Consider the following 26,795-nt stretch of genomic DNA (forward strand, 5'->3'; position numbering starts at 1 on the left):
TCCCCAGGCAAGTCCCGAGGGAGAGCCAGGCACAGACCCTGTCGCCTTTGATGACCTAGTCTTGGAAGTCACATAGTGTCACTTCTGCCCATTCTCTTCGTTGAGTACCATAAAGTCCCATCCAGCTTGAAGAGAGGGAGAAATAGACTCTTCCCCTTGATGGAAGGAACATGGGAGACCAGAACTACTGCTGTGCCAGTTTTGGAAGATAACATCTTCCACAAGGGGTTTTGTTGTCACGGGAGCCAAAGTTAGGACAGTGGCTGGAGGGGAGTAGCAGTCGGCAGGGCCAGTGGATCCAGTAGGCAGAGTACCTAGGGCCCACAATATTTATTTTTCTTTATTTTCTTTTTGGCTGCGTTGGGTCTTCGTTGCTGCATGCGGGCTTTATCTAGTTGCAGTGAGTGGGGGCTACTCTTCGTGGTGGTGCGTGGGCTTCTCACTGCAGTGGCTTCTCGTTGCGGAGCACAGGCTCTAGGTGCGCGGGCTTCAGTAGTTGTGGCACGTGGGCTCAGTAGTTGTGGCTCGCAGGCTCTAGAGTGCAGGCTCAATAGTTGTGGTGCATGGGCTTAGTTGCTCTGTGGCATGTGGGATCTTCCCGGACCAGGGCTTGAACCCATGTCCCCTGTATCGGCGGCAGATTCTTAACCACTGCGCCACCAGGGAAGTCCTCGGGCCCACAATATTTTTAATTTCTTTTAAATGTTTTACTTTTCAAAACCAGAAGAAAGAATTAATATAATGCAACCTGGACTGGACTGGATTATATTCATCTTTTTACCAATGAATGATAGATAAAATAGCACTTTTAATATTTCCTTATTTAATATTTAATTATCAATATTAATCTTGTGACCCATGAAGGCAAACGTGGGTAGGCCCAAAAAAGTCACAGTGGGATCCTGAATGTGGGATCAAGGAAGAATTTTTGTTTTGTTTAATCTTATTTTCATAAAGGTGGTATTAAAGCACATCTGCAAACGGGAATGATCCATTACAGAAGGATAAATGGAGGGAGCAGAAGAGAAAGGGATTACTGTGGACATGAAGTGCTTGAGTAGGCAAAGGGAGGTGACATCTAGAAACCAAGTGGAGGAGCTGACGGGGAGAAGTGGGAAAGGGACGCTGCGTCCATCAAACCAGGAAGAGGGGCCGGGTATGTGAGCACAGGTGCAGAGAGGTGTGTCTGCTATGGGAGGATGAGGTGGTTGTCAGATGCATCTGCTTCTCTGTGAAGTGAAGGATGTGACAGGGTCATCAGTTGAACGTGGGAGCGAGGGGAAGTTTTGAGGGCAGGAAGCGTGGTGGAAGAGTCATCTTGGGGAGAAGGGACTCAAGTCAGCAGAGGAGAGCGTGCAGTACAACTGTCCGGCATTATTTGAAGTGTGTGCGGCCAGTGTGATTTTCTGACTTTTTCCAGCTGTGTTCAGCCTCGGGTGCAGATGAGGTGTTAGTGCCTAGTTAAGGGGATAGCTGTAGCCAGGGTCAGGTTTTGCCAAGAGAGTAGTTAGAGGGAGAGAGGGGCACAAAGGTCAAGGTCATGGCAAGGAAATGACAAGAGTTCTGGCCTGTGCGTAAGGATAAGGAGGAAAGTGAGAATGTGACAGATGTTAAAAAGCGTAGTGATATACGGGTTGGAAGTCTCAACAGGGCTGGTGAGTTGCTGGAGTGAAGCTCTTAGTGTAAGTGAGTGGAAGGAGAGGCGATGACGGTGTTTGAACGTTTCAGACCATCAGTAGAGAAATTCATGGTAGCAAGGCCTCCGGTAGACATTCTCAGACTTCACGCGCCGTGGAAGCACCTGGAGAGCTTTTTAAAACACAGACTGTGGCCCCGCAACCCCAAGTTCCAGATTCACTAGGGGAGGAGGGGCCTGAGAATCTGCATTTCTAACAGACTCTCAGATGTTGCAGCTGCTGGCCCAGGGACCACAGTGAATGGGGGCCAAGGTGGGTGGAAGAAAAGCTCTTGGGAACTGGGGAGATAAGAACCTTTGAGGCCAGAGTGGGAGGGACCAGCTGTCCACCTGATGCTTTGGGACGAATGGTGACATCACCAGTGAATGATGACAATAAGGACAAGTACAAGGTGGGAGGGTCAGAGGTGGCCTCGAAGGCACTGGCATTTCTGAGGGAGGAAAGAGGAAAGGTAGAGGCAACAGCTGAACAAGGAGACCAGCCTTAACCTCCAGACCCGGAGGCAAGTGGGATTTGGGAGAAAAACCCATCGGCACTTGAAAGGATGACAGAGGAAGCGGGGTTCCACCTTCAGAGATGGCAAGGAAATTAGAAGAACTTTGAGAGATTAGGGACATCTGGAGGCAGGGAGCTGAGACCGAGAGCGAGAACGAGCAAGAGAGAGAGAGAGACTGGAATGTACAAAGCAATTCAGGAATGAACATCCAGTGGGAGGCAGGCAGTGCTGCGCCTGAGATTACGAGACACACTGGAAGGACTGCCCCTAAAATCTCAAAAAAATTAGCGCTCCAGGTTTTCTGATTTCTTGGCGGTGTCATTTTTATATTCCATTAACATAAGCATGAGTATATAACTGATTCAAAAACAAATTCGCAGGACTTCCCTGGTGGTCCAGTGGTTAAGACTCCACACTTCTAACGCAGGGGATGCAGGTTCGATCCGTGGTTGGGGAGCTAGGATCCTGCATGCCGAGCGGCGCAGCCAAAATAAATAAATAAAAATACTTTTCCGCACCAAATTCGCATGAACCTTTAATATAAAAGTAAGAGCCTTCAGAGATAAGTTAAGCCACGCTCCCAGATCCTTCTCATGTGTTTATACTTTGGAGAAAAAGTGGGAAGAGCCCTGCTGATAGGTCTTGGATGAAGGGTGTAGGAGGGACGTATTTGTACTTTAAACTGGGAGATGGAGAACTTCCAAGACTCAAGGGTGTGATCTGTAAAGGAGCTTCAGATATGGTGCTGGGGACTGAGCTAGCCTGGGGACAGAAGTGCTCACCCAGAGCCCTTCGCATCATAGATCCTGCTGCTTCTCATTAGGCCAAGTGAAGGGCAAGCCCCAGCTCACCAGTGGTTCTGTTTTATGGGCTAGGAGTTGGCCTTGCTTCCTCTCTGGACTTCAGAGTCTCCTGTATCTCCAAGATGGGCCTCCCTGGAGCAGCCTGGTGCCCAACGGAAAGGGACAGGGAGCACGTGTGAGATGGGAGGGTCTCAGCCTGTCTTCTCGACTCCCCCTCCATCTGCCTACCTCTCAGTGTCCTCCCCTTCTCCCTCTTCAGAATCTGCCCAGCAGCTTAGTTGAGTGGTTGATGAGACTAAAGGGAGGGGTGAGGCTGGGGAAGCTTAGCTGACTGGAGGTCAGACCTTGCAGGGGAATCTTCTAATGACCTTAGGGCGCTTAGCTGGCCTGGTCCCGCCCCCTCGCTGCCAGCCCCCTGCACTGCCCATCCTGTTCTGTTGGCTAGGAGATGATGAAGAGCCTGGCTAAGAGGAGGAAAGGGAGGAAGAGGGCCCTCGCCTAAGGAATCCATTGGCAGAAGCCCGGGAGGAAGCACAGACCCTTGCTCCCTGACGTCCCCGGGGGCCAGGATGGGGCAGCAGTTCAGCTGGGAGGAGGCAGAGGAGAACGGCGCGATGGACGTGGCGGAGCTGCAGGAGTGGTACAGGAAGTTCCTGGAGGAGTGCCCCAGCGGCACGCTCTTCATGCACGAGTTTAAGCGCTTCTTCAGGGTCGCGGGCAACGAGGAGGCCACCCAGTATGTAGAGGGCATGTTCCGAGCTTTCGACAAGAACGGGGTAAGGCGCCCTGAGGGGGAGGACCGATGGCTCAGGTCTCATCCCGGTGCTAAAGGAGCATCCTCAGTGGGAGCTCCGTTCCCCAGTCCTCCTGCTCTTCCTCTGCTCTTCGTTTCTCTCCATCCCCTCTCTCCTTTTCTGTCTCACTGTTCCCCCAAACTCTTCTCCCCATCATTCCTCTTTCCGTCTTCTCTTCCTCCCCTCCACCTCTCCGCTCTCATGTGACTGGCCTTCTTCCTGAGAGCTGAGGGGAGATTCTGCAGAAAGGCGCACGGTCCAGCCCTCTCTGCGTGTATTTATGGGCAGGGCTCCGTAGCCGGAGGACCTGGTTTTTCGCACCCACCAGAGCACCCCTCGCTGTAAAGATAAGGGGCTCCAGAGCTGCCCTAAATGGGCGGAGCTATCTTGGAACAGGTCGTGAGCGCCCCCTTGTTGGGGTCCTTCGAATTGAGACCGGTCAGCTCTTCCCACCCAGAAAGCTGGAGGAGGCTCCTTCCTGGACTTGGAGGTTGGACGGATTATTGCAAAATCCCCTTTCTACTCTTCAAGCCATAAAAGATTCCATGAAATCATCCATCCACAAGGTTTCTTCCAGCCCTTGGATGGCACCAGGAGCTAAGAAGATAATATATTTTGTAAATGCGCACCTGGGAACTGAATTCAAACATTGAAATCCCCTCATTATTTAAAGGCCATCCAGTCCAGCGCCTCCGCAGTACTCTAAACCATTAGGTTTGCCTCACATACCTATTTCAGTCCCCCAAACTGAGGGGGATGTGGGTTGGACCTAGATAATTAATCTGGAGAGAGCGGTGGGTATCCCACTTCTTTGTAGGGGGAGAGCTTCACTTTCTAGAGAGAGTCACTGGGAAGGCTTCTTCAGGTCCCAACCTGACCCTGGTACCGGTCAGTGCACATCTCCTCATCGCCTATAGGGGGCGGGAGGGCGGGGTCAGCGTCATTCCCTGCAACAGAAACCTCCTTGGAGATGAACCCTATCTCGGGGCCCAGAGTGAGCTTCAGCCTTCTCAGAGCTCCTCTCCACAGGCACCTCTGCGGCGGCAGCAGCCCTGGGAGGGAACAGGCAGAGGTGGTTATTGCAGATTCAGTGAATTGATTGACCAAGATCATATACTCAGGGGTCCCGAGTCCCAGGCAAGCGCTCCTGCCCAGAAGGTAGTTTGTTGGGTTTCTTTCAGAGAGAAAATGATTTTTCTAAGTGTTGAATGTCACAAGAAAAGTAAACAAATAGATCATATATAGCAAGAGTCACTATCATAGATTTATCAATCTTCCTCAAATTCATTTAAAATTCAGTATAATAACAATTCAAGATCTCAAGGGGATTATGAAGCCCCTGGGAATAATATGGCTGACCTCTTATACCTAATCTCCTCCTATAAATCAGCATATAATATTCATCAATTGTTTTTAAAACAACCTTTTAATTTTGGTATGATTTTAAATTTACAGCAAAATTATAATAGTGCAATTAATTCCCATGTACAATTTATCCAAATTCCCCAACTGTTTACATTTTGCCTCATTTGCTTTACCATTCTCTCCGTGTAATGTATTATGTATTTATGTATATATACATACACATAATATATACATATATGTGTATATTGTGCATATAAATATACATACATATTTTTGAGAGAAAATTATAGACATCACAACCTTTTACCCAAGTATTCTAGTGTGTATTTTCTAAGACCAAGGGCATTCTATTAACCTAATAAGTGATCAAACCAGGAAATTCAACAGTAATAAATTCTGTTATCTAATCGACAATCCATATTCAAGTTTGGTCAGTTGTCCTGGTGACATCCATTATAACCTTTTTTTTTTTTCGTTTGATCACACATTGCATTTACTTGTCCTGTCTCTTTCTTAGCCTTTAATTTGGAAACTTTAATCTCAGCCTTTCTTTATCTTATTTGACTCTGACATTTTCGAAGACTGCAGACCAGTGATTTGGTTTTGTCCCATGTTGCCTCGTGATGAGATTCAGGTTACACTTCTGGCAGAAATGCCCCAGAAGAGATGCTGTGTCCTCCTGAGTGCATCATGTCAGGGGGCACGTGATGTTGGTTTGTCCCATTAGTGGAGCGGTTCACTTCGATCACTTGGATACATGGTGTTCTGCCAGGTTCCACCACTGTAAAGTGACTATTTTTCCTTTGTAATTTATAAGCATCTTATAGGGAGATACTTTGAGACTAAGTAAATTTCCTGTTGCTCATCAAGTGCTCATCCTCTGGGTTTGGCCTCAGCTGATAATTTTGTAACTCCACCGTCCCATCTCTGTTTATTACTTGGCCTCCTGCCGTAAGGAAGAGCATTCCAGGCAGGTGTTTTCAGCTCCTCTGTCAGGGACTGAGCCTTCTTTCTTTTCTTTTCCCACTTTGTGTCTCCAAACCTCCACCCGACTCCACTTTCCACCTTGGCACAATCTTTGTATCAGCAAGTCTTGTTTCTAGGCAGTTGGTCTGAGATTTCTGGGGCAAATAAAATCAAAAGAGCTCATAGATCTTGCTCACACGTCAAAATCTGAGGTCGTGGAAACAGGGTTTTGGTGGAGGCAAGGAGGTAGGAGTACCTGGTCTCTGCTGCTGCTGCGCCCCCTCCTGGTGGTGGTAGTAACACTCGTCTCTGGTGCTTGCCTGTGATGCACTGGATGGAAGAAAAGGAAGGATGAAGCTCAAATGTCCTTCGGGATCCTTATGTAAGGAGTGTTGGGGGTCAGGGTTAGTTCACCAGTGCAGCCCATTCAGGGAGAAACAAGGCAGGTAATCCCATAGAGCAGATCACGTTCCTGTCACTTCTGCTCCAGCTCTTGAGTAGACAGGCATTTCCATCATCTTGGGCCCCTGTGGGTAATTGAAGCTGATGAGAGCTGGTGTGCAGTGGATGAGATTAGCCCCAGCTGGAAGCTTTCCAGAGCTGGTCCGGGGGGTGGGGTTTTTTTTTTTTATTTATTTCTTTTTTTAAATTTTTAAATTTTTTATTTTATTTATTTATTTTTGGCTGCGTCTTAATTGCTGTGTGCGGGCTTTCTCTAGTTGTGGCGAGCAGGGCCTACTCTTTGTTGAGGTGTGCAGTCTTCTCATTGCGGTGGCTTCTCTTGTTGCAGAGCACAGGCTCTAGGCGCGTGGGCTTCAGTAGTTGTGGCACGTGGGCTCAGTAGTTGTGGCTCGTGGGCTCTAGAGCACAGGCTCAGTAGTTTGGCGCACGGGCTTGGTTGCTCTGTGGCATGTGGGATCTTCCCTGACCAGGGCTCGAACCCGTGCCCCTTGTCTTGGCAGGTGGATTCTAAACCACTGTGCCACCAGGGAAGTCCCTAGAGTTGGGGGGGTTTGAAGTAAACTCGCAGGGGAGATCACTTGTCAGGAAGGGGCTGCTCTACAGTGGGCCTCAGGTAAGGCGAGGGGTCTTTGTGGAAACCGTATCATGGTGAGACAGGATGTTATGAGAACAGAAGTTTCTAGACAAAGAATGTGGGGGAATCTAGAGATCTGGAGAGTAGGGATTTGTCTGTGGTTTTTTGTTTGTTGTTCTCCCCTTGGTGCTAGACACCAGGTTCATTTTTTAGACAGTAATAGACCTTGCATGGAATAAGACATTTCTCCCAACCTGATGAACTGGAGAAGGCATGTAGCTTGAAAGCCTCTGCCACTTGCTGGGTGGGAATTTCTTGGGCAACTTATTCAACCTCTGAGTCTCTGTTTCCTCATCCATAACATGGGGATGACAGACCTGAGGAAGATGATGTATGTAAAACAGATGATCCATACCAGCCTTTTTTTTTTTTTTTTTTTGCAGTACGCGGGCCTCTCACTGCTGTGTCCTCTCCTGTTGCGGAGCACAGGCTCCGGACGCGCAGGCTCAGCAGCCATGGCTCACGGGCCCAGCCACTCCGCAGCATGTGGGATCTTCCCGGACCGGGGCACGAACCCACGTCCCCTGCATTGGCAGGCGGACTCTCAACCACTGCGCCACCAGGGAAGCCCCCTACCAGCCATTTTGCACACATTTTCCTACCCAATTCTTATTTTAAAAGAAACCTAACATCTATTTTTAGTAAGCTTAATAAATAATAATTACTAATGAAAATAGCCTTTTAAAGAACAACCAATTATCACATTGTACACCTTAATCTTACACAGAGTTCTTTAAAAGGCTATTTTGCAATTATTACCTCAGTAGAGCTGGGGAAGAAAAATTGGACACAAGCCAAATAACCTTCAATGAGCAAACAGAAAGCAAACTAGGGACCATTCATACAACGGTGCACCATACAGTAATAAAAAGGAAGGAACTGTTGATGCATGCAGTGACTGAGATGAATCTGTAGGGCATTGTGCTGAGTGAAAAAAGAGTTACACATTATATGATTCTATTTATATACCGTTCTCAAAGTGAAAATATTATTGTGATGGAGAACAGATCCGTGGTTGTCAAGTGTTACGGTTGGGGGAAAGATGTGACCCTTAAGAGGTAACACAAGAGAGTTTCTTTGTGTTGAGAGCTATTCGTATCTACACGTGATATAATTTTGTAGAACAAGTGGGGAGGGGCAATTCAGGGGTAGGGGATTAAGCGGAACAAACTATTACCTATGAAATAAGCTACAAGGATATACTGTACAACACAGGGAATATAGCCAATATTGTATGCTCCAATAAATGGAGCATAATCTTTAAAAATTATGAATCACTGTATTGTACACCTGGAATTTATATAATATTGTACATCAACTATATTTCAATTAAAAAATTCATAGAGGGGCTTCCCTGGTGGTGCAGTGGTTAAGAATTCGCCTGCCAATGCAGGGGACACGGGTTCTAGCCCTGGTCTGGGAAGATCCCACATGCCGTGGAGCAACAAAGCCTGTGTGCCACAACTACTGAGCCCGCATGCTGCAACTATTGAAGCCGCGTGCCTGTAGCCTGTGCTCTGCAACAAGAGAAGCCACCGCAGTAGCCCCTGCTCACCACAACTAGAGAAAGCCCACGCGCAGCAACGAAGACCCAACGCAGCCAAAAAAAAAAAAAGACTACTGGTGGGGGGTGAGGAACAACCAGCAACTGCTAAGAATCTACCCTACAGAAATTACCAGAGACATAAGAAAAAATACATATGCACAAAGATGTTCATTGTGTCACATAAAATATCAAAACCATGTTCAGCAAGAGGGACTTCCCAGTATTCCTCTGAAAAAGAAGAAGGAAAGATATGATTTTAAATAAATTTGAAGGCATGGGAAATTTTAAAATAAAAATCCAGGAACTAAAATTATAGCTACAGTCTAACCTCAATTAGGTAAATACATTGTGAGGAGTGTGGAGGACCAGAAGGAATTATATAAAGGATGTTGAATAAAACTCTTCAGGTAGGCTCATCTTATTTTCTTGGTTTTTCGTTAGGCTTTTGCTGTTTCCCTCATTTGGGGCCCTGTTCTTCTGTTGCTCAAACCTTGCCCACCCAGGCACCCCTTGAACCGGGGCTGAGTGACCTGACCCAGTGGGACAGTGGGGCTCTGGGCCAGCAATGCCATTTCTGATTACAAAGTCATGGGAATGGGCTTCCCCTGGTGGCGCAGTGGTTAAGAATCCACCTGCCAGTGCAGGGGACACAGGTTCGAGCTCTGGTGCAGGAAGATCCCACATGCCACGGAGCAACTAAGCCTGTGCACCACAACTACTGACCCTGTGCTCTAGAGCCCGCAAGCCACAACTACTGAACTCACGTGTCACAACTACTGAAGCCCGCATGCCTAAAGCCCATGCTCCGCAACAAGAGAAGCCACCACAATGAGAAGCCTGCGCACCTCAACGAAGAGCAGCCCCTGCTCGTCGCAACAAGAGAAAGCCCGCGAGGAGCAATGAAGACCCAACACAGCCAAAAATAAATAAATAAAATAAATTTTTAAAAAATTTATATTAAAAAAAACAAAGTCATGGGAATGACAGACACTCCTGGGAGAGATAACAATTCCAATTTTTGATTTGGAGGGCTGAGATCCTGACCCTGAAATCCGTGAGGTCCTGCTTTCTAATTTCCTGTCAAAACTATGTTAGTCTCAAATTCAGACTTAATCATTTCTTCATTGATTCATAAATATTTATGAGACTCTGAGTGGAAGTGGCATTGTGCTAGGCATGGAGGAGGGATAAAAGCAATGTAAACCCCTCTCCTTTCTCCCGGAGCATAGACTGTAGCTGGAGAATGAGACACACGAAACACTTAAGGGTAGAATAGAAGATAGGTGCTGGGAGTGTCAGAAGAGGGAGAGGGAGATCATTGTGGCTGAAGTGGTGTGAGAAGGAAGGCTTCCTGGAGGAGGGGACCCTTGAGCCTTGAAGGACAGATAGGAGTGGGTGAGCATGGAGACTGGGAATAGATCCCAGGGCAGAGAATAGCACAAGCACAGATGCAGAGGCACACGGAATGCAAGGAGGATGCAAAGCCCTGAGTTTACAGGGATGGTGGCCTAGATTAGGGCTCACACCTGCGCTCCAGGGAGATCCGGCGGCGGGCGGGAGGGAACCTCACAGCTCCCACTCCCAATGCAGGATGACACCATCGACTTCCTGGAGTATGTGGCAGCCTTGAACCTTGTACTGAGGGGCACCCTGGAGCACAAGCTGAAGTGGACCTTCAAGATCTATGACAAGGACCGCAATGGCTTCATTGACCGCCTGGAGCTGCTGGACATCGTGGAGGTCAGTGTCTGCTCAGGGCGGGGGCGCAGGGCAGGCACCTGGGCATGTGGCCCCGCTGGGCTGTGAGTGCTGGCTGCTGAAGTGGGGGCCCCTGGGGCTGGGGGTGGGAAGGGGCATTGGAACCCTTCAGAGTGTGCTTTCCGACCACAGTGAAATTAAGCTAGAAATCAATTACAAAAAGAATGAGAAAATCCCCATCTGTTTGGAAATTAGGCAATCCACTTCCTAATACTCCATGAATCAAAACAATATCACACACACACACAAAGTATTGTGAACTGAATAATAATGCAAGCATAACAAAACTTGTGGAATGCAGCTAAAGCTGGACTTGCAGAAACATCGGTAGCCTTAAAAAGTATATACTAGAAAATAAGAGAGGCTGGAAATTCAATGATCCAAGAAGTCATCTCAAGAAATTAGAAAAAAGAGTAAATTAAGGCCAAAGAAAGCAGAAGAAAAGAACTAATAAAGAGCAGAAATTAATGAAACGAACACAAATACATAAGGAAAGTCAACAAAAGCAAAAGTTGGTTCTTTGAAAAGATTAACAAAGCTGATTGACTACTAGCAAGAACAAGCAAGGGGTAAAAAAAAGTACTACAGCTCAGACTCTGCACGAAACCTGCATTAGCCTATTACTCCCCAGAACTGCACTCCGAGGAGGGGATTGTTCATCCATTTTACAGATGAGGAAATCGGCCCGTGGAGGTTGTGTGGTTTGCCCAAGTTCATCCACCAGGAGGTGCTGGGCTGCCTGTAACACCTGAGCCTCCCAGCACCGTTAGTGGGGTGCCAGGCGCTGCACTGGGCTGTGGGGACCCCGAAGGCACACCTCTGTCCTCAGCCCCAACCAAGGACTAAGGATAATCCTCACATTTGTCTGTCTCTTCCCCGTTTCAGTTCCAAACGTTGCCTCATTGCCAGAAACAGGGCAAGGGAGACACCTGTGCTTTTCCCTCTCCCGTCATCCTATTTCACACACATACACACACATCTATAAATACACTAAAACCTCTTTTCCTCTCTGAATCTCCATTTCTTCCTCTGGAGTGTAGAGTTTAGACCATCACTGTGCCGTCCACATCCCTCCTTAAAGGCTTTGGGTATCAGCTCTGACACTCACAGTGGAAATGCCAAAGGCGTGGGGCTGAGGCGGTGTGTGAAGCCGGGAACTCCTCGGTTGGAATTAGGCCAATGGGACACTGAGGGAACAATGGGACCCACGGGTCACTTTTAATTTGGTCCCGTGGTCCTCAGATGCACAGACTGGGGGGCAGTGCTGGGGACGAGCTGCCAAGGGATGTGGGTCCTGGGGAGAGGGCAGGGCGTGCAGGGTCTTGTGGATACCACCGGGTTCTCTCCCACAGTCCATCTACAGGCTGAAGAAAGCCTGCAGGGTGGAGATGGAGGCTGAGCAGGACGGCGAGATGCTCACACCTGAGGAGGTCGTGGACAGGATCTTCCTTCTGGTGGATGAGAACGGAGATGGTAACGGGCAGAGAGAGGATGGTGGGGCGGGTGGGGGGCACGGCACCCACCCTGGATCACCCCACTTTCTATCCACGTGACCTTAGGCAAGGCCCTTCACCTCCTGACAGTGAGATGGGTGAAGAGGGGAATACATAAAATAACAAGGGTGTCACTAGCATGTGAGGTTTGTAAGAGTGATTAAAACTCCTGTGGGAGTTGCTGATGGAGGCCAGGCAAGTGCAGTGGAAGAAGAGAAGCTTTGGAGTCGGGCAGACCAGGGTGCTACATTTACCCTCTCAGCCTGGTCTCAGTTTCCTCACCTGGAACATGGGGCTAAGAACGGTTGAAAGGAAAAAATGGGGTCATGTACTTAAGAGCCAGCTACTTGGGCTCTCCTCGCCAGTAGCTCAGAGCCCCAGCCCCAGGCTGTACAGGGAGGCAGCTGGCTGGGAACACACCCAGAAGAGCCCTCAAGAGCATTCTGAGGGTACCGCGGGCAGAAGTAAAATTTAAACTCACTTGCAAATAAAGTCCCTTAAAGAAACCCTTGAAGGTTCCAGGTGACTCCTGGAGAATCAGGGAATCGACAAGGCCCAAGCTTAGGCCCTGCGGCCGCAGGCTCATCTGTGTACAAGGTGTAGGCGCACCCAAGGAGAGAAGGCCTCACCTCTCACCCCCACCCCATTTCTTCCATTCCCCCTGTGACCGTCTCTCCTACCCCTGTGCAGGCCAGCTGTCCCTGAGTGAGTTCACTGAAGGTGCCCGTCGTGACAAGTGGGTGATGAAGATGCTGCAGATGGATGTGAATCCCGGTAGCTGGATCTCTCAGCAAAGGCGGAAAAGTGCCATGTTCTGAGGGCTCCGGGGTCCTTGGAGCCCTCCAAGACTCCAGGCTCACCAGGTTTCCAGAGCAGTGGGAGGGTCCCTGGCTCAGCCTGCTTATGCCCACTCTTATCCTGGCTTGGACTTCCTGGCATACCCTGTGCAGGGGGTGGGGCTGAGTGGGGAGGGGAGGGGCCGTCGTTCTGAAGTGGCCAACAGGACCCGGTCCATTGGGAGGATTCACAGGGTGGTGAAGGGAACAGGCTTCCTCTCCCCCTTCAGCTGCTCCTGGGAAAGCTAGGCCTTGGCTAGGTGGTTGTGGGGCTTCCACAAATTCCTACATGGTTCATAGCTGGAAGCAGGGAAAACTGAGGGGTAGGGGTTCCATAGATGAAATGAGCAATGAGAATGCCCACACAATGTGAAACTGGCTAGTAGAAGGGTGGGGCTGGCAGGTGTTGTTGACTCTGAAGAAAAGGTAGGAACTGGGGAGAAGGGATGGATAATAACTACATCCCCCCAGGATCCTGAGGAATGTTCAGGGGAGGACTCTTGCCTCTTCCTCTCCAAGTTGTCCTTGCCAAGGGTGTCAGGAGGGAAACTTGCAACAAGTAAGGCCGTGGTCTTCCTGCCCTTGGAGGGGGTCAGCTGTGCTTAAAGGGGCTGTTTCAGCTCTGCCCTGGTGCTGCTCCCCAGCCCCTGCTGCCAACCCCTCCCCACCCTCCTCTCCCCCTCCCTACCCCTCATCCCTCACACTCACCTCTCCAACCCCCGCCCCCAGAATGGACCCTCCACAGTTCCCCGTCACAGGCCCACAAGCCAAATGTGTCTCCTTAAAGGATGGAAAAAAACTTTACTCTGTCTCTGGGGAGAACTGGGGGCTGCCAACCTGGGTTCTAGGCCAGGCTTTGCCTCCAACTGCTGTGTGACCCAAGATGGCCATTTCTTTTCCCTAACCTTGGTGTCTCATCTGCATGGTGAGCAGGCTGGGCTAGACAAGCAGTTTTCAGATTATTATTTTTTTAGATGTGGAATTCTTTTTTTTTTTTTGGCTGCACTGCACAGCTTGTAGGACCTTAGTTCCCCGACCAGGGATTGAACCCAGGCCCTCGGCACTGAGAGCATGGAGTCCTAACGACTGGACCGCGAGGGAATTCTCTAGACGTGGAATTACTTTTGTTATACAAACTCTATGTGCAACCTCAGTGCATAAACTAGATTAAAAGGCAGTCACTCTGGGGCTTCCCTGGTGGCGCAGTGGTTAAGAATCCGCCTGCCAATGCGGGGGACACGGGTTCGAGCCCTGGTCCGGGAAAATCCCACATGCCGTGGAGCAACTAAACCCGTGCACCACAACTACTGAGCCTGTGCTCTAGAGCCCGCGAGCTACAACTACTGAGCCCACACGCCACAACTACTGAAGGCCGCTCACCTAGAGCCTGTGCTCCACAAGAGAAGCCACTGCAGTGAGAAGCCAGCACGCTGCAACAAGAGAAAGCCTGCGCGCAGCAACGAAGATCCAACGCAGCCGTAAATAAATAAATTTATTTTAAAAAGAATCTGCCTGCCAATGCAGGGGACACGGGTTCAAGCCTTGGTCCGGGAAGATCCCACATGCCGCGGGGCAACTAAGCCCGTGCACCACAGCTACTGAGCAGCGAAGAGTAGCCTCCTCTTGCTGCAACTAGAGAAAGCCCGCAGGCAGCAACGAAGACCCAACGCAGCCAAAAATAAGTAAATAAAAGGCAGTCACTCTGGTTGCATGGGGTGCCGAGGAACTCAGAAAAGGAACTCATGTGACTAGATATGTTTCTGTGTTGTATGAAGAATAAAACTAATTTGTAGAGCCTGTGATTTCATGGGCATTATATTCATATAAAGTTTCCTTTAGAAACAAATGTAAGGTAAAAAAATAGTTGATTAAAAAATAATAGTAATCCAGCTGGGACACAGATATGCCCCAAATCATGAAGATGGTATGTGAATGAGGTTGGGGAAATGTCCCAGTTCTATCCAAATACCCTCCCAGCTTTGACCTCCAGGATTTTCCAAGAGGCAGCCACCAAGAGAAGAAGCAGAAATGTCAACTCCCTTTTTTTCCAGGTTGCCCCAGGCATTGAGCTCCACCTTCCCTCCATGTCTGTGCTCCAGCTGGCGGACGGTGTGAGTGAAACACATCCTCTCCTCCCCGCCCAGGGGGCTCTCTGCAAGCTGGGGATTTACCCACCTTTCCGCTTGTTTGCTCCCTCCCACCCCTGGATTTTTTTTTTACTCCCTGAACTTCCCCCACACCCCGCTGAAGCGAAGACTCAAAGTTCAGAAGGAAAGAGCACCTTTGAAAAAATGGTCATAACTGCTCCAGCCTGTCTCTCCCCAGGTTCTTGGACAGGTGTTCCTAAAGTTGGGGTGTGCAAAGAATGGGGATAGAGCCCACCTATAACAGACTGTTCCACTTCCCAACTGGCTGTCAGGTGTCACTGCAGCAAGAGGGATTTAGGCTAGATCAGGGATGGTCAGGACGCTTGCCGTAAACAATGAGTCACAATCCTGTGGGGAACCGTGTGGCACCATGTGCCACCGAGGGGCCAGCAGGGGAAGAACGAGGGTGTTGTGCAGTCACTTCTGAATAAATATGGATTTCCTCTGGATAAAGGAGCACTGTCTATAGTATCATATTTTATTATAATGATGCTTGGCCTGTGAGTTCTTTGAGGATGAGAACTGTCGTCTTCTTTGCACGTCTAACATCTAGCATTAATACAAAGTAGGTGTTCGATAAATGCTTGTTGAAGGGAGGAACGAATCAACACAGACCACACAAGTACACTCTGGGATGCTGGGAGCAGGATGGGTGTGTGATACAGCACCCAGATGGAGGCCGCAGCCACCAGATCTTTGTGATCCCATTAGAGTCCCGGGAAAGCCCACCTCTGCATCAGAGCTTCTCTGTCCAGAAGAGCGTGGAACTAGAGAAGCTCAGTGGAAGAGCTGGTAAAAGCTGGGGAGGGGCCAGAAGGGGCTGGGGAGGAGCCTGAGGGATGTTGAAGGCTTCCCCCAGCAGGGAGCGGTCACCACCAGCTGAGTCGCACAGAGGGTTCAGGAACCGTCCTTCCCCGTCCCCTGCTCTGAATCCCCACCCCTGCCCCTCTGCTGCCACCATGTGCCCCGAGCAGGTGAGCTGAGCCTTTGAGTTCAGAAGACTCCATCTAGTATTATAACAACGAGACACCAGGCACCACCACACACCCCTCCCCAAAACAGAAACTGCAGGGCGGTGGGCTCAGCCGGCTGCTTCCGCTGCCTCACTTTCCCTGCCACCAGCTCCCTCCTCATCCTGCTCTCCATTCTGGAGCCTGCGCACAATGCGGGTAAGGTCCAGGCTTCGGGTTAGCGTGTCCAAGAGCATCTGGTCCTTCTGGACGCCCTCCATGAACTCCTCCAGGGAGAGTTCCCCTGGGGTAGAGAGAAAGGGCATCATGGGCAGGAGGTGTTCACATCTGCTGTCCGAGGCCCAGAGCTGCAGTCTTGTAAGGGGGACAGAACCAAGGCTGGAGGAAGTGGCTGTGAATGAGGCTGGCCAAGGAGCCAGAGACCAAAGTCTGGTGCAGGCATCCCCAAAAGCCAGCTCTGTGGCCGGGGCGGAGGCAGGCAGAGGAGGTGGCCAGCAGCGGCCCTTCTGTGCCTCCCTCTCCCCTTCTGCCCTCTCCCCTGGGGACCCTGGTGACAACCCCAGTGACCCCTCCCCTGGGGACCCCCAGCGCGGCCTCACCATCCCCATTGACGTCAATCTTGGAGAACACTGTATCGGTGAACTCCTCTGCGGTCATGGTCGAGTCGCTGCAGGGGTTAATGGTTCGGATGGCCTGGGAGGGAAGAAGAGTGAGACGACCCGTCCTAATTAGTCTCAGCGGTAGGAGCGGGGGCAGAGCGAGCACATCAGGCTCCGAACAGCTTGTGTGTGTAAGGTGAGTACAGATCAAGGTGCCTGAGGCCGCAGGCAGAGCGGGGACTGTGCTTCGACAGATCTTGGTACAGATGAGGAAACTGAAGCCCAGAGAGCAGAGGAAACCTGGCCCGGGTCACGCAGCTGGTGAGGGCCGAGCCACCCAGGGGAAGTCAGTCCCAATCCTGTCCCCTTCCTAGCACGCTGTTCCGCCACCTTAAGACCCAGCCCCAGGCTCTCAGCTCTGGCTCCGCCCCTGCCCGGCCCTCTGCACCTGGAGTTACCCGGATGATGGTGAGCAGCTCGTCGCGGTCGATGCATCCGTTGCCGTCCACGTCGTAGAGCTTGAAGTACCAGCGCAGCTTCTGTTCCACCTTCCCCTTGAGGACAAGACTCAGCGCCGCCACGTACTCCATGAAGTCGATGTAGCCGTCCTGGGTGAGGGGCACGGCCGCCTGAGCCCCCTCTGCCTGGGCCCCGCCCCGACCCCGCCCTCAGAGCCCCCGGGGCCCCAGGATACGCTGAGCCCAGGCCCGGACCCGCGCCCCGCCCCCTTGGCGCCCACCTGCTTACGCCCTCCTGGACGCCCGTTATAGCTCACCCTACCTGCTGCAGGATGGTTTATCAAATTTGATAAACCAGTCTCCCCTAGAGTATGAATGGCTTATGCTATCCCTTCACAGGTATTTTGGTTCCAGCCGTCACTGGCTGCTTCCCTGTGATCCTCAAACTTCAGCCTTCCAGTTTGCGGGGTGGGGTGTAAGAGTGTGAAGGTGGGAGGAGAGACAAGGACTCCCCAGGGATGGGGGCGTGGTTTGGATGAGCTCTAACTAACCGAGATAAGGGGTACAGGTAGATGGGGAGGCACCGAGCGCCTTTCTCATTCTTCCCTTTATTCTTTGAAACTTACCGAGCACCTACTTCGTGCTGTGATAGGCCGAGGATTCAGAACTCCGTAAGATAGAACCCTGTCCTGATGGGAGCGCAATGTTGAGGACGCAGGTTTGAATCCTGGCCTCACCCTCTCAAATATGTGGGATCTGGGACAAAGGATTCAATATGTCTCTGGTCGTCGATTTCCTCATCTGTAATAGTTAGAACAGCTGCCACCTCCATGGGATTGTTGTGGGCTTAAATGAGTGCATGTGTGTAAGGCACTCAACACTGCCTGGCACATAGTAATCACTCAGTAAATGTTAGCTATTGTTATTGTTGTTATTACCACTATACTATTACTATTATTATTATTACTATTATTATTATCATCAAGAGATCATTGTGCCATCATGATGTATATTCAGTGACGGCACATCTGGACAGGACATTATGGACTCACAGAATAGGGGAGCACCCACCCAGGCAAGGGCAGCAGGGAGGCTTCCTGGGGGAGGCGCTGCCCTCATTGAGTCTTGGAGGGATTGGCCAAGAGGGAAGGTGGTGCAAGACATTCCTGCGGGATATTTCCCCAGGACCCTCCAAATGTTCAGCAGCTGAGCCTCTGCTTGGCCCTGCCAGCCCTACCAATAGGGTCAGAGAAGCAGGGAGCACAGGCCTGCTTCTGCCCACCTCCCCCAAGCCAAGTGAGACTGGGAAAGGGAAGCCTTGTCATGCAGAGAGGCTGAGTACTGTAAGGAAAGAAGCACTGGACTCAGAGCACGTGACTTGGAGTCCAGTCCCTGTTCCTCCACTTACTCACAACCATGACTCTGGAACCAGGAAGTTACTGAGAGGCAGATTTGGGGTCAGTATCAAGAACTCTTTAACAGGCAGGGTTGCCCGTGGTGGAATGAGCCTCGTGCAGTAATCACCTCCCTGTCACTGAAAGTGTGCAAGCAGAGGCTGGGGTAGCGTTATTAGGGATGTGGCAGAGGTTGGGTATGAAGGCCTCTGAGATCTCCCGATTGTGTGCTGGCCTTTGGCCTTAGGTGAGACCTTAACCACCTGAGCCCCGTGGTAGGCATCACACTCTTAGTGAACATTTGCTGAGTGCTTCCCCGCGTTTAAGGGCTTTCCCATATGCCTTAGCTCAGTCAGTCCTTGCCCGACCCTCCTTTCAGGATCGTTGTCAGGATGGAGTCAGGCACCCCTGCAGCGACGCTCAGAGAAGCAAGAAGACTGCTATCGAAGTTTCCTCTGGGCAAGGGGACACAGGGTGAGGGTACTTTTGCTTTTCATTTTTTATCTTTCTATATTGTTGGAAACGTTTACAGTGAGCTGTAATTTTTTGGTAATTAAAATAGTTTTTAATTTTGTAATTTTTTGTAATTAAAAAAAAATGGCTAGGGCTTCCGTGGTGGCGCAGTGGTTGAGAGTCCGCCTGCCAATGCAGGGGACACGGGTTCATGCCCCAGTCTGGGAAGATCCCACATGCCGCGGAGCAGCTAGGCCCGTGAGCCATGGCCGCTGAGCCTGCGTGTCCGGAGCCTGTGCTCTGCAACGGGAGAGGCCACAACAGTGAGAGGCCCACGTACCGCAAAAAAAAAAAAAAAAAAAAAAAAAAGACCCATGGGCTGTTGTTTGCATTGCCCTGTTTAACTTCTCTCTGTATCAAAACTTCCCAGTCCTGTGTCCTATCTCGTAACTAACCTGCCCTACTGCTTTATGCTGGCGATAATGGTTGGAAGCAATGTTGCCTGAAGTGTGATTTATCCCATTGGTGTGTACAAGGCACTTTAGATGTTACAAAGATGCTCTTCAGTTTAACAATTAGCAGGTATGTATTTAAATTAGTGTATATTATATAATATATAGCTATTTCATAAAATTCATAATTTCTCATATAGTCATTCACTCAAATAAAAATATTGATTGAGCACCTACTGTGTTCCAGGCACTGTTCTAGGTGCTAAGGCTACAGCAATGAACAAGAAACACAGAAATCCCTGCCTTCATGGAGCTCACATTCCAGCAGGAGAAACTGACAATAAACATAGCAACTAAATGTTATTCAGTATCATGTATTAGAAGATGAGACATGCTCTGGGGGAAAAGGGGAGGAGTAGGAAATGCTACCGTGGGGGCTAGTCCTAGTTAAATGGGGTTGAAACCAGGAGATCAGGGCAGGTGTCAGTGGGAAGGAGACATTTGAACAGAGTCTTGCAGCAGGGGAAGGTGTGAGCCAAGCAGAATTCTGGAGGAAGAGAGTCCCAGGCAGCACCCAGGCCCGAAGGTGGGGATGTGTGTGGAATTGAGGAGGTCAGGTTTGGGACAGTATGGGTGGTGCTTACATGTGACAAGAGATGACATATGAATGACTCAGGTTAGGCAAATACAGGGTTGATGGGTTGCCCCTCCCTGCTATCACACATGTAATCTTAGGGGGCCCTTCTGAAGGTTTCCTTAACAGGCAAGAAGCTGAGCTAGTTCAGTGCATTTGGGTATAAGGTGTTGAGGCTCAACCATGGACTCTGCCCCCTCCTTTTCGGGAAAGATCCCTTCTTCTGGAGCATCTTGGGGGACCAGCCTGATGATGCCATCCCTCTGGGTCTCCATACCTTGAGCTCCAGTACTCTGACCCTGCATCCCTTTCAGGAAAGCCCTTGGGCACCATGATGCTGCCCTTGAGGCTGGGACTCAAAGCCCATAATCTGCTTTGGCCCCTTGATCCTAAACATTAGTGAGTTTTAAATAGCCTCTGAACCCCAGCTTTCCCTAGGAGCCCTGCCTACAATGATGTTGGGACCCTATGGGCAGTGAGTGGAGCCGGGAAAGCTCTGGGCGACCTCTCCCTGGTGTGCAGTGGACATAGGGCAGCATCACATCCTCACCTTCAAGGGAACACCAGCTGGGGTGGGGACCAGCCGGGGTGGGGAGGTGGGTGTGTAGATGTACGTTCTTCTACCAGTACACCTTGACTGAATTGCTCCAGATAAATGGAAGATTTGCTATGAAACACCAAGAAACACCTTAACTAATGCTCCCGACCTCCAAGACAGATCCAGGTGAATAAGCTGAGGCAGAGAGCGGGGGAAATGGGCTCCAGGCCACCCAGCTGATGAAAACTAGGGGCCCAAACTCACAGTGCCCCCTCTATCTTATCAGGAAGTCCTTACCCAATGCACCCAGGTGATTCCTTGGGAAGACATATAATTTGACCGCTGCGCAGACCTTTAATCCCTCTTAGGATGAACTGAGGTCACCAGGTGTTTGGGAGTTGGAGTAGCCTGGGTTCCCCAGTGACCCGGCAACCCTGACTGTCCCCAGTTCTAGTGTCCACAGGCCATCATGGGATGGGTGACCCAAGTAACATGGGCCTACCCACCCCAGACCAGCCGGGCTGAAGCTCATCACCCTGCTCTCTGCTCTCCACCCTCCTCCTCCTGCATCCCGTGAGCATCTAATGGCCTGTGCAGAAGCACCACGTACGGTGCCAAGCACTTAGTAGGTGCTCAACAACTGTCTTGTAAGTGTTCATATTTGTTCTGGAATAAACTGTGCATGTGGAAGAGGCAGAGGAAGCCAATAGGTTTGGCCTCTGGGCGCACTGATCGGGGGCCTCTGTCTTCCCCTGGAGAGTGAGGGCAGGGACAATGGCTGATTCCTTTCTGAACCCCCAGTGCCTGGTGCACAGTAGGCGCTCAATGAACATTAGAAAACTGGAATCCCTGATGTCGACACTCGACCTCCCAGATAAATGAAGTCACTCCTCCAGCCATTCTCACACCTTCTTCTCCCCACCCCCATGCTGGCCGAGGCGGGGCATCCCTCCAGCACTGCCCACCCAGACCCCTGCTCACTTTGTTGAAGTCAAAGGTCTCAAACATCTGCTCCACGTACTGGCTGGCCCACGGGCTCAGGTTCTTGAGGCCGAAGAACTGGCGGAACTCGTAGAGGGTGAGCTGGCCGGAGGGGCACTCGGTCATGAACTTCTTGTACCACTGGTGGCACTCGGTGCTGCTCAGCTCCTCCACCGACTTCCCGTCTATGATGTTCCCCATCGCTCAGGCCCACGGGAGGCTGATGCCCCAGACGGACTGGTTCTTTTCTCTGCTGCTCCTCGCACCTGGGCCGCCGGGCTTCCTAACACTGGGCCCTCCTCTCCCACAGGCCTGAGTCCTGCAGATCTGAGTGAGGGAGGGCCTGGTGAATCAAAAAGTGCAGGGAAATGATAGGAGGAAATGAGCAGAAGGGAGAAGGTAATGGGGGCTGTGCCAGCCTACACCCAAACCCAGGGGCTGCCGGAGAACTCGCGTTAAAAGTCCCCACTAAATCCTGGCAGCCAATGGAGACCTACTCCCTGGGAAGAGGAGTGAAAATAGAACAAAGCTTAGAGGCGCAGAGGCCCAGGATTACAGCCCTGAGCTGGAAGTGAGAGGATTTTCTTACCCAGTATGCAATCTCCTTATCCCTTCTTACCAGGACAGAGTGGGTGGCCAGCCAGCAGCTGTTCTGATCCTGTCACTTCCTCTGCCTTCTCCTCCTGTTTTGAATGGGTTCTCAATGTTTCTGGTTCCTGCCCTCCGACATGGCATTGAGGTACCTGTGAGAAAGAGCCGGTTTTTCTTCCAGAGCTGGGCCAACTGTGGGCCCTCGATAGGGCTGCTGTGTGTAGTTATCCAGGCTGTGCACTGCACTTGGCTGTCACAACCGAGGGGTTCAAATCACACCACGGATGGCAAACATATGAGAGTGTCTGGGTGATTCAGAGTTTGTGGGCTTCCAAGATGAGTCCTAAGCAGCCAAAGGGAACCCCCTCCTACGTAAAACTGCACAAATATCCATAGCCACACACACACACACACAGATCCTATTCTGACCACACTCTCGTATTCCTGGAGGTTGCATCTTTCCCATCCTAGGACACTTGAATTCAGCCCTCCATCTGACCCTAAACCTGATACCATCACCACCCAGGGGCATGGGGATAGGGGACATTGAGTGTGTGCCTAATGGCCTGGGTGTGTGTGTGTATGTGTGTGTATGAGGGCAGGCACACAGTTGCATGGGTGTGCTCCTACCTGCTGGTCCTAGAAAGCTCCCAGGCCAAGCCTAGGGGCCCATCTATGCAGCAATATCTTTCTCTGACCCCTAGTGGGATGCTCTCCGGCCATAGAATTTAAAACTTGTTCTTTTCTGGAGCCAACATTGAAGTGCACTTAAGCTGGATGCTACTGGGAAAGCTCAGGGCCAGCACTCGCTCTGTCCTGACCCTTCCCTGTTTCCCTCCCTCCTCTGCGATGTGGACCACCCCATCTTTATTTAAATAAAAAGCAAGTTAGAACCCTCAGAGGCAGTTTGGGGATGGAGGCACCAGGAAGATGGTGGTTTTTCTGCAATTTTATGAGAAGAGTATCAGGCTCTTGATCTTAGGAGCATTTCCTGAGAACTGGACAGAAGGAAGACCAGGGCCTGGAGACGGTCAGCTCACCAGCTCTGTAGAGGAAGGGCAGTCACAGCCTTCCAGCCGTCAGGGCTCAGTCCTCTGTATCCGCGAGCTGTGACCACTGGCTAGACAGAGGGAGGAGCCCGGAGTGATGGGGTCAGTGTGCCTAGATACTCCTCAGCCCCAGCAGTTCTTCCTCAAGTGGACACCCCCTTCCAACAGCTCAGGGCACAGAGGAACCACTGGAAGCAGAACCCTGGACACCTGGAGAGGGATCTCCCTCTTTGACCAAGGTGCTCCAGATGGAATGAGACAAAACTCCCTGAGAACTAGAGGAGCCTGGGAGGGCTGCTTCTCTGGCCCTGTCTTATGTGGCATCTGCCAGGTATAACTGGAGGTGCGGGTGGGGGCTGTGTGCTCTGGGCAGAGTCCACCTTCTCAGACCTGGTCTTCCCCCAGGAGCAGTTCTCTTCCTTTCCATCATAGAAACCACTAGGTGGCCTCCTTTCCAGTTCTACAACTCTTTTTGCCCATTATCCCGAGAAAGTTCATCTAAAGGGCCCAGAGCTAAGAATGCTCCTTAGAAGACCAGAGAGAGAGAGAAAGACTGAGACAAGAGTGACATTAATACTGTTGTCCCTGTCACTTGTTGTGTACATGATACCTATGATGAGAAGGAAACCACCAAAATGTTAACAGGCTCATCTCTGAGTCATGGGATCACCAGTGATTTTTTTATTTTTATTTGTTTTAAGATTTATTTTTATTTATTTATTTGTTTATTTAGGCTGCTCTGGGTCTTAGTTGCGGCACGTGGAATCTTCATTGCGGCATGTGGACTCTTAGTTGCGGCGGCACGCATGTGGGATCTAGTTCCCCTGACAAGGGATTGAACCTGGGCCCCCTGCATTGGGAGCATGGAGTCTCACCCACTGGACCACCAGGGAAGTCTCACCAGTGATTTTTTTTTTTTGCGTTACGCGGGCCTCTCACTGTTGTGGCCTCTCCCGTTGCGGAGCACAGGCTCCGGACACACAGGCTCAGCGGCCATGGCTCACGAACCCAGCCGCTCCGCAGCATGTGGGATCTTCCCGGACCAGGGCATGAACCCGTGTCCCCTGCATCGGCAGGCAGACTCCCAACCACTGCGCCACCAGGGAGGCCCTCACCAGTGATTTTTTAATCTTTGCTTTTTAAAAAAAAAATCTGTATTTTTAAAAGTGGTTCATAATGAACATATGTTGCTCACATAACCAGAGGATAGTTATTTTTGAAAAAAGAATCAAATGGGACTGTTTTACTTCTCTTCTACCTAAAGTGATCAATTTTTGGTGCACTGTGGAGGGAGAGGAGGGCTTGGATCTGCCTACTTTGATCAAGTTTTCCAGAACATGTTTTTTTTTGGGGGGGGGGCTTGGGGGCGGGAGGGCTCCTCCACTGAACTTGCTTGGGGCCCAGGCTGGAATCAGTGTCCTTGAAGAGTCCTCTCAGGCCCAGGGTTTGAAACGAAGAGGTCAAGGAGGAGATGGCAGCTCACCTTTCCATCTCTCCCTATTTACATCCTCCTCATTCTTTATGTGTGAGCACAAAAGCCAGCTCCTCTGTGAAGCCTTCTGAATCTCTGCAGAATTCATCTTTCCTGCCTCAGCATACTAACATCTTGATTACGTGTTATATTAGTTTTCTGTGTCACATAACAAATTACCACAAAGTGAGCAGCTTCAAAATATGTACATTTATTACCTCATAGTTTCTGAGGACGAGGAGTCCAAACCTGGTTCAACAGGGTCCTCTGTCCAGGATCTCACAAGGCTGGAATCAAGGTGTTGTCTGGGCTATGTTTTCATCTGAAGGCTTGACTGGGGAAGAATCCACTCCCACCTCATTCAGGTCGTTGGTGGAATTCATTCCCTGTGGCTCTAGGACTGAGGACCCTGGCTTCCTGCTAGATATTGTCTGGAGGGCACTCTCGGGTCCTAGAGGCTGCCTAAAGTTTCTAGAAGCTGCCCACATTTCCTTGTTACGTGGGCTCCTCAACACATATGCTTATTTTGTCAAGCCAGTGAGGGGAATCTCCCTCTAATCTGCTAAAATGGAATTTTATATGATGGAACCTAATCAAGGGAGTGACACCCATCACCTTTGCCATATTCTGTGGAGTAGAAGCAAGTCACAGAGGGAGGGGATTGTACAAAGGCAGGAACAACAGGAGGTGGAAATCATTGGACGTCACCTTAGGGTCTATGACAGTCACACTTCTATGATAACATAGACACAACACTCATTTCTTTCTGGAATTATAAGCAGCTGTTTATTGCCAGCCTGCCCTCAGGAATCCAGCAAGTTCCCTGGGTAGAGACTACTGTCTTACTAATTTCTCAAAACCTCCCAGCACCTAGTACCACGGATTCCACATGATCATGTGCTGGTTATTCGGTTTGCCCCTCCCCACTCCTTCTCCACCTTTCTGGGTCTGCACTGAGCCCCAGGAGGCTGACCCTCGTGGACTGGATCACCTGGGCTCCCCAGCCCTCTGGCTTCAGCCTGGATTCGTCCATTGAGAAGCACTGGAAGGAGATTGGAGGATGGAAAGAGACAAGCTGGGTATCTGTTCCGCTCCCTCCCTGCTGGGTCACAGTTTGGGCCCCAGTTGTCTTCTTTGACCTTCAGCTACAGCTCCTGCCAGAACCCTCTCCAAGCTCCTGTGACAAAACCCCCTCCCTCTACCCCTCAGGCTTAGGGGTAAGAAAGGCCTCCCTCTGTTGCCACCCTCTGGGCATACCACCAGTCCCTTAACTGTGCCCGCTTCTCTGCGAATAGTCCCCTCATTAAACTCTCCCCAGTTACCTTTTTGAGATAACATTTGACTGACAGGGGCTTGAGCTCGATAAAACATTACTGAATGATTGAATGTATGCATGATTAAAGAAAGGATTAAAGAGAGCTAATGTAGGATGGAGCTCTTAGGTGTAAGACACCACGCTAAGCTCAATAAATAGGCTCATGACAGCCCTGTGGGGTGGGTGTTGTTATTTCCATGGGAGACAAGAGAAATTAGAGGCGAAACCAGTTGGATTCACCCAGTGGTGAATTTAACCACGGGCTCTCTGGAAAAAAAGAAACCCCTGTTTATAGGTGTTGGCTGGTTTCCGTAGTGTAAATACTTCCACCACGGCTGATTTCAAGCTACCAGCAAGAAGTCACTGGTTGAGGAGTTGGGAGATGTCCACAGTCAGCTGTCACAGGCCAGTCTGAGCTGGTGCCAGCAGGCCATTGGATCCAGGCCTGGGTGGCAGTGACCAGAACTCAGTCAGGCCATGAGTCAAGTGCACTCTGCCTTCATCCCCCTTCCCATGAACCATGGCCCATGAGTCTAACTAACCTCAGCGTCAGTTCTGCTGGACCAGAGGTGAGACTTGAGATGGGAAATCCATCCCTTGCCAACAAACTACAAGTCAGAAGAGGCAGTTTTATGTAAAACTAGGGCTGGAGAGGGGCCCCCTGGAGACCGGGTTCGCTCCCTACAGGACTTCCCTATTCTCCAGTGGCTGCTCCAACCCCATGTCATGGTCAGTTGATGTATCTCTTTCTTGTTGTTGGATGGCTTGCCAAGACTGGGCCACTGGGAGGGCATGGCCAGTATGGACTTTGCTTGGGACTCAGGCTCTGGAGGGGAGTTGGGGTTACTCTTGGGGTGAGGTGATGAGAATCAAGTCTTTCCAAGTCTTCAGG

General features: G+C 50.5%; 2 protein-coding genes across 3 annotated transcripts; one reads left to right on the top strand and one right to left on the bottom strand.

Annotated features, from left to right (window-relative positions):
* The first annotated feature begins 3,565 nt into the window (after positions 1-3,565).
* GUCA1B (guanylate cyclase activator 1B) lies at positions 3,566-14,581 on the top strand. 2 transcript variants are annotated; one of them, XM_060110236.1, is made up of 5 exons: positions 3,566-3,772; positions 10,354-10,503; positions 11,874-11,994; positions 12,705-12,877; positions 13,864-14,581. In XM_060110236.1, the coding sequence occupies exons 1-4, from the start codon at positions 3,566-3,568 to the stop codon at positions 12,830-12,832; spliced, it is 606 nt and encodes a 201-aa protein (XP_059966219.1). In that variant the 3' UTR covers positions 12,833-12,877; positions 13,864-14,581. The 2 variants fall into 2 exon arrangements, with proteins under 2 accessions (XP_059966219.1, XP_059966218.1); XM_060110235.1 differs by lacking the exon at positions 13,864-14,581 and having other exon boundaries at positions 12,705-12,953.
* A 1,497-nt stretch (positions 14,582-16,078) lies between these two features.
* On the bottom strand, positions 16,079-21,678 carry GUCA1A (guanylate cyclase activator 1A). The gene is made up of 4 exons (XM_060111313.1): positions 21,478-21,678; positions 17,026-17,175; positions 16,568-16,661; positions 16,079-16,251 (listed from the first exon to the last, which is right to left on the bottom strand). The coding sequence occupies exons 1-4, from the start codon at positions 21,676-21,678 to the stop codon at positions 16,079-16,081; spliced, it is 618 nt and encodes a 205-aa protein (XP_059967296.1).
* Positions 21,679-26,795: the final 5,117 nt, after the last annotated feature.

The sequence above is a fragment of the Mesoplodon densirostris genome, chromosome 10 (assembly GCF_025265405.1).
Source record: "Mesoplodon densirostris isolate mMesDen1 chromosome 10, mMesDen1 primary haplotype, whole genome shotgun sequence".
NCBI lineage: Eukaryota > Metazoa > Chordata > Mammalia > Artiodactyla > Ziphiidae > Mesoplodon > Mesoplodon densirostris.

Bases quoted from the DNA above. Each gene is read 5' to 3' on its own strand.
- GUCA1A (XM_060111313.1), bottom strand. From the start codon at position 21,678: ATGGGGAACATCATAGACGGGAAGTCGGTGGAGGAGCTGAGCAGCACC. The intron at 16,662-17,025 runs GTAACTCCAGGT...CTTCCCTCCCAG, and splicing joins AGCTGCTCACCATCATCCGG to GCCATCCGAACCATTAACCC. The intron at 16,252-16,567 runs GTGAGGCCGCGC...TCTCTACCCCAG, and splicing joins GATTGACGTCAATGGGGATG to GGGAACTCTCCCTGGAGGAG.
- GUCA1B (XM_060110236.1), top strand. From the start codon at position 3,566: ATGGGGCAGCAGTTCAGCTGGGAGGAGGCAGAGGAGAACGGCGCGATG. The intron at 3,773-10,353 runs GTAAGGCGCCCT...CTCCCAATGCAG, and splicing joins GAGCTTTCGACAAGAACGGG to GATGACACCATCGACTTCCT. The intron at 10,504-11,873 runs GTCAGTGTCTGC...TCTCTCCCACAG, and splicing joins AGCTGCTGGACATCGTGGAG to TCCATCTACAGGCTGAAGAA.